This window comes from Ranitomeya imitator, chromosome 9, assembly GCF_032444005.1.
Source record: "Ranitomeya imitator isolate aRanImi1 chromosome 9, aRanImi1.pri, whole genome shotgun sequence".
NCBI lineage: Eukaryota > Metazoa > Chordata > Amphibia > Anura > Dendrobatidae > Ranitomeya > Ranitomeya imitator.
In genome coordinates, this window is record NC_091290.1 from 156,480,196 (window position 1) to 156,486,591 (window position 6,396).

At 50.4% G+C, this 6,396-nt stretch overlaps 1 protein-coding gene across 4 annotated transcripts in view; it reads left to right on the forward strand.

The window, feature by feature from the left end:
• DOK4 (docking protein 4) overlaps positions 1-6,356 on the forward strand; it is a 40,093-nt gene extending 33,737 nt beyond the window's left edge. For 2 of the 4 annotated variants that reach the window (XM_069739617.1, XM_069739618.1), the window contains exons 6-8: positions 5,754-5,892; positions 5,966-6,086; positions 6,164-6,356. In XM_069739617.1, the coding sequence (XP_069595718.1) occupies positions 5,754-5,892; positions 5,966-6,086; positions 6,164-6,243 (340 nt within the window). In that variant the 3' untranslated portion in view covers positions 6,244-6,356. Of the gene's footprint in view, positions 1-4,777; positions 5,893-5,965; positions 6,087-6,163 lie in introns of those variants that run through there. The other 2 variants (XR_011315290.1, XR_011315291.1) reach the window with 1 other exon arrangement.
• The last annotated feature ends 40 nt before the right edge of the window (positions 6,357-6,396 follow it).

The window sequence follows — 6,396 nt, forward strand, 5'->3', positions numbered from 1 at the left end:
TGTGATGTATCCTCCCCTTCTGGGTGTTTGCAGAAGGATAATGGAGCATGAAGCTTAGGGTCACAGTGCAGACACATTACTGGTGACTGCAAGTGGCAGCACAGATTACAGTACTCGCTGCTGTGCAGCTCATTGGTCCTACAGAGATCTGAGAAGAGCAGTCATCATGGCTCAGCAGTCCGATCCCCGAAATTACACAGCTCAACAGACGGTATCATACGTTCGGATTAGATACATGGTTCTATGGACTGTATCACACGATTAGTTACTTGGCTCAGCGAACAATTACAGTGCACTAAGCGGAACAGTAGTGTCTTTGGGGTTGCAGCACTTGAGCGGTCTCCCGTCCAGGCACCAGTGCTGCAATGCTGATTTCATACAGTGAGCGCCACACCTCTGAGCCTCGCACTTCAAAGCCCTCACATTTGAGCCCCTCACCTCGGAGCCCCTCCCGAGTTCAGCACCTAGGAGCCTGCACCTCGGAGCCACTCACATTTGAGCACTGCACCCCTGAGCCCCTCACATTTGAGCCTGCACCTCGGAGCCCATCCCCTGAGCCCAGCACCTCTGAGCCCCTCACATTTGAGCCACGCACCTCGGAGCTCCTCTTCTGAGCCCAGCACTTAGGAGCCTGTACCTCTGAGCCCCTCACATTTGAGCCTGCACCTCGGAGCCCATCCCGAGGCCAGCACCTCTGAGCCCCTCACATTTGAGCCCTGCACCTCGGAGCTCCTCCTCTGAGCCCAGCACCTAGGAGCCTGCACCTCTGAGCCCCTCACATTTGAGCCACGCACCTCGGAGCTCCTCCTCTGAGCCCATCACCTAGGAGCCTGTACCTCTGAGCCCCTCACATTTGAGCCTGCACCTCGGAGCCCATCCCGAGGCCAGCACCTAGGAGCCTGCACCTCTGAGCCCCTCACATTTGAGCCCCGCACCTCGGAGCTCCTCCCCTGAGCCCAGCACCTAGGAGCCTGTACCACGGAGCCACTCACATTTGAGCCCTGCACCTCTCAGCCCCTCACATTTGAGCCTGCACCTCGGAGCTCAGCACCTCTGAGCCCCTCACATTTGAGCCTCACACCTCGGAGCTCCTCCTGAGCCCAGCACCTAGGAGCCTGTACCTCTGAGCCCCTCACATTTGAGCGCCGCACCTCGGAGCTCCTCCTGAGCCAAGCACCTAGGAGCCTGTACCTCTGAGCCCCTCACATTTGAGCCTGCACCTCGGAGCTCAGCACCTCTGAGCCCCTCACATTTGAGCCTCACACCTCGGAGCTCCTCCTCTGAGCCCAGCACCTAGGAGCCTGCACCTCTGAGCCCCTCACATTTTAGCCCCGCACCTCGGAGCTCCTCCCCTGAGCCCAGCACCTAGGAGCCTGCACCTCGGAGCCCCTCACGTTTGAGCCTGCACCTCGGAGCCCATCCCGAGCCCAGCACCTCTGAGCCCCGCACCTCGGAGCTCCTCCTCTGAGCCCAGCACCTAGGAGCCTGTACCTCTGAGCCCCTCACATTTGAGCCTGCACCTCAGAGCCCATCCCCTGAGCCCCGCACATCAGAGCTCCTCCTCTGAGCCAAGCACCTAGGAGCCTGTACCTCTGAGCCCCTCACATTTGAGCCTGCCCCTCAGAGCCCATCCCCTGATCCCAGCACCTAGGAGCCCCTCACATTTGAGCCCCGCACCTCGGAGCTCCTCCTCTGAGCCCATCACCTAGGAGCCTGTACCTCTGAGCCCCTCACATTTGAGCCTGCACCTCGGAGCCCATCCCCTGAGCCCAGCACCTCTGAGCTCCTCCCCTGAGCCCAGCACCTAGGAGCCTGTACCTCTGAGCCCCTCACATTTGAGCCGGGCACCTTTGAGCCCCTCACATTGGAGCCCTGCACCTCGGAGCCTGTACCTCGGAGCCAGTGCAGTGCAGTGCAAGAGATAGCAGCTGAACACTGCTTGGCGTCTGGACGCTGTCAGTCTTCTTACCTTCTGTGTAACCCACAAACACGAGGTGCAGATCATCTATATACACCATATAAATAGATTTTTATATCCACCGGCATTGAAATTACAGCTCCAAGAAGGAAAAGTGATGGATGATGAAGATCACCGGACGGAGATCTGCAAATGGTGGAAACAACTTCTGGATTCTCCAGTCCGAAGTACAGGTCCTTCTCAAAAAATTAGCATATAGTGTTAAATTTCATTATTTACCATAATGTAATGATTACAATTAAACTTTCATATATTATAGATTCATTATCCACCAACTGAAATTTGTCAGGTCTTTTATTGTTTTAATACTGATGATTTTGGCATACAACTCCTGATAACCCAAAAAACCTGTCTCAATAAATTAGCATATCAAGAAAAGGTTCTCTAAACGACCTATTACCCTAATCTTCTGAATCAACTAATTAACTCTAAACACATGCAAAAGATACCTGAGGCTTTTATAAACTCCCTGCCTGGTTCATTACTCAAAACCCCCATCATGGGTAAGACTAGCGACCTGACAGATGTCAAGAAGGCCATCATTGACACCCTCAAGCAAGAGGGTAAGACCCAGAAAGAAATTTCTCAACAAATAGGCTGTTCCCAGAGTGCTGTATCAAGGCACCTCAATGGTAAGTCTGTTGGAAGGAAACAATGTGGCAGAAAACGCTGTACAACGAGAAGAGGAGACCGGACCCTGAGGAAGATTGTGGAGAAGGACCGATTCCAGACCTTGGGGAACCTGAGGAAGCAGTGGACTGAGTCTGGTGTGGAAACATCCAGAGCCACCGTGCACAGGCGTGTGCAGGAAATGGGCTACAGGTGCCGCATTCCCCAGGTAAAGCCACTTTTGAGCTACAGAGAAGCAGCACTGGACTGTTGCTAAGTGGTTCCAAGTACTTTTTTCTGATGAAAGCAAATTTTGCATGTCATTCGGAAATCAAGGTGCCAGAGTCTGGAGGAAGACTGAGGAGAAGGAAATGCCAAAATGCCTGAAGTCCAGTGTCAAGTACCCACAGTCAGTGATGGTGTGGGGTGCCATGTCAGCTGCTGGTGTTGGTCCACTGTGTTTCATCAAGGGCAGGGTCAATGCAGCTAGCTATCAGGAGATTTTGGAGCACTTCATGCTTCCATCGGCTGAAATGCTTTATGGAGATGAAGATTTCATTTTTCAGCACGACCTGGCACCTGCTCACAGTGCCAAAACCACTGGTAAATGGTTTACTGACCATGGTATTACTGTGCTCAATTGGCCTGCCAACTCTCCTGACCTGAACCCCATAGAGAATCTGTGGGATATTGTGAAGAGAAAGTTGAGAGACGCAAGACCCAACACTCTGGATGAGCTTAAGGCCGCTATTGAAGCATCCTGGGCCTCCATAACATCTCAGCAGTGTCACAGGCTGATTGCCTCCATGCCACGCCGCATTGAAGCAGTCATTTCTGCCAAAGGATTCCCGACCAAGTATTGAGTGCATAACTGAACATTACTATTTGTTGTTTTTTTTGTTTGTTATTAAAAAACACTTTTATTTGATTGGATGGGTGAAATATGCTAATTTATTGAGACAGGTTTTTTGGGTTATCAGGAGTTGTATGCCAAAATCATCAGTATTAAAACAATAAAAGACCTGACAAATTTCAGTTGGTGGATAATGAATCTATAATATATGAAAGTTTAATTGTAATCATTACATTATGGTAAATAATGAAATTTAACACTATATGCTAATTTTTTGAGAAGGACCTGTATAAGCCTCGTGCTGAAATCCCTTCTCCTCCGGCATCTATCACTGAGGTCATTAATGGTCGTCTGAGGAAGGAAATAATCAATATCCTCCTGGCATCTTCTGCGTGATCGCCGACCAATGACGTCCCCGATAGCGGCAAATATGGAGACGCTGCAGGCAGTTCCTGTATAATGACAGACTAATGATGTCCCAGAGGCAAGTCCGGTGACGCTGCAGGCACTTCCTGTATAATCACAGACTAATGATGTCCCCAATAGCGGCAAGTCCGGTGACGCTGCAGGCACTTCCTGTATAATCACAGACTAATGATGTCCCAGACAGAGGCAAGTCCGGTGACGCTGCAGGCACTTCCTGTATAAACTCTGACCAATGACGTCCCAAATGTGCTCGATGGAGACAAGTCTGGACACACTGGCGGTAGCTCCTGTATAATCAATGACCAGCAGTGTGTGATCAGCGGTGCCCGCTCTTGCTCCGAATTGTCTTGTACCTGTTTTCAGGGTGTGTAGGATTAGCAGCGCCAACCCATGTTCCGAATTGTCTTGTACGTCTTTGTTTTCAGGTTGTGTGGGATCAGCAGTGCCGTCCCTTTCTACAAATTGTCTTGTATTCTATTTTCATGGTGTGCGGGATCAGCGGCGCCACCATTGCTACGAATTGTCTTGTACTTCTTTGTTTTCAGGTTGTGTGGGATCAGCAGTGCCACCATTGCTACGAATTGTCTTGTACTTCTTTGTTTTCAGGTTGTGTGGGATCAGCGGCGCCACCATTGCTACGAATTGTCTTGTACTTCTTTGTTTTCAGGTTGTGTGGGATCAGCAGTGCCACCATTGCTACGAATTGTCTTGTACTTCTTTGTTTTCAGGTTGTGTGGGATCAGCAGTGCCACCATTGCTACGAATTGTCTTGTACTTCTTTGTTTTCAGGTTGTGTGGGATCAGCGGCGCCACCATTGCTACGAATTGTCTTGTACTTCTTTGTTTTCAGGTTGTGTGGGATCAGCGGCGCCACCATTGCTACGAATTGTCTTGTACTTCTTTGTTTTCAGGGTGTGTGGGATCAGCAGTGCCACCATTGCTACGAATTGTCTTGTACTTCTTTGTTTTCAGGTTGTGTGGGATCAGCAGTGCCACCATTGCTACGAATTGTCTTGTACTTCTTTGTTTTCAGGTTGTGTGGGATCAGCAGTGCCACCATTGCTACGAATTGTCTTGTACTTCTTTGTTTTCAGGTTGTGTGGGATCAGCAGTGCCACCATTGCTACGAATTGTCTTGTACTTCTTTGTTTTCAGGTTGTGTGGGATCAGCGGCGCCACCATTGCTACGAATTGTCTTGTACTTCTTTGTTTTCAGGTTGTGTGGGATCAGCAGTGCCACCATTGCTACGAATTGTCTTGTACTTCTTTGTTTTCAGGTTGTGTGGGATCAGCAGTGCCACCATTGCTACGAATTGTCTTGTACTTCTTTGTTTTCAGGTTGTGTGGGATCAGCGGCGCCACCATTGCTACGAATTGTCTTGTACTTCTTTGTTTTCAGGTTGTGTGGGATCAGCGGCGCCACCATTGCTACGAATTGTCTTGTACTTCTTTGTTTTCAGGGTGTGTGGGATCAGCAGTGCCACCATTGCTACGAATTGTCTTGTACTTCTTTGTTTTCAGGTTGTGTGGGATCAGCAGTGCCACCATTGCTACGAATTGTCTTGTACTTCTTTGTTTTCAGGTTGTGTGGGATCAGCAGTGCCACCATTGCTACGAATTGTCTTGTACTTCTTTGTTTTCAGGTTGTGTGGGATCAGCAGTGCCACCATTGCTACGAATTGTCTTGTACTTCTTTGTTTTCAGGTTGTGTGGGATCAGCAGTGCCACCATTGCTACGAATTGTCTTGTACTTCTTTGTTTTCAGGTTGTGTGGGATCAGCGGCGCCACCATTGCTACGAATTGTCTTGTACTTCTTTGTTTTCAGGTTGTGTGGGATCAGCGGCGCCACCATTGCTACGAATTGTCTTGTACTTCTTTGTTTTCAGGGTGTGTGGGATCAGCGAGGGCCTCTACACTTTCCAGACGCACCAAGGACAGCACATCTATGAGCGCGTGCACACGGCCGTTCTGGCTCTGGCCGAGCAGCACAAGAGTCTCCTCCTCGACATGGAAAAGAACTCCAGAGTGAGTATCAGCCCTCTCTTCGGCGGCAGCCTTCCGGCTCGGTGTGCTGTCACCACTTTATGTCTCTCCTCAGCTTCTACACAAGGAGGCAGAGAACGTGCCTCACCCAGGAGCCAGCGCCTCCATGCTGCCCCGCAGCGCCTACTGGCACCACATCACCAGCGGCCACAGCAGCACAGAGTCTTCCAGCAGCCGTAAGTGAGCAGTACGGTCCACGTAAGCACTTGCAGATCCACGACTGCTCTTTGTCTGATGACCATTTCTTTTACAGGACCTCACAGTGGAAGAGATTCTGATCCCATCACAAGGAGGCCATTTCCTCGGAAACTGCCCACGTCCGCCTCACAGTGACCAAACCTGCCTCCATGTGGCATTCCAGGACTATGGTGACAAGGGATGGCACGCTGCCACGGGGGGAGGGCAGGTGGAGAAAAACAATTTTGCACTATAAACGTAAAGCTGAACTGTTTGCTGTACTGTGGTCTATTCAGCGACACAAGGACC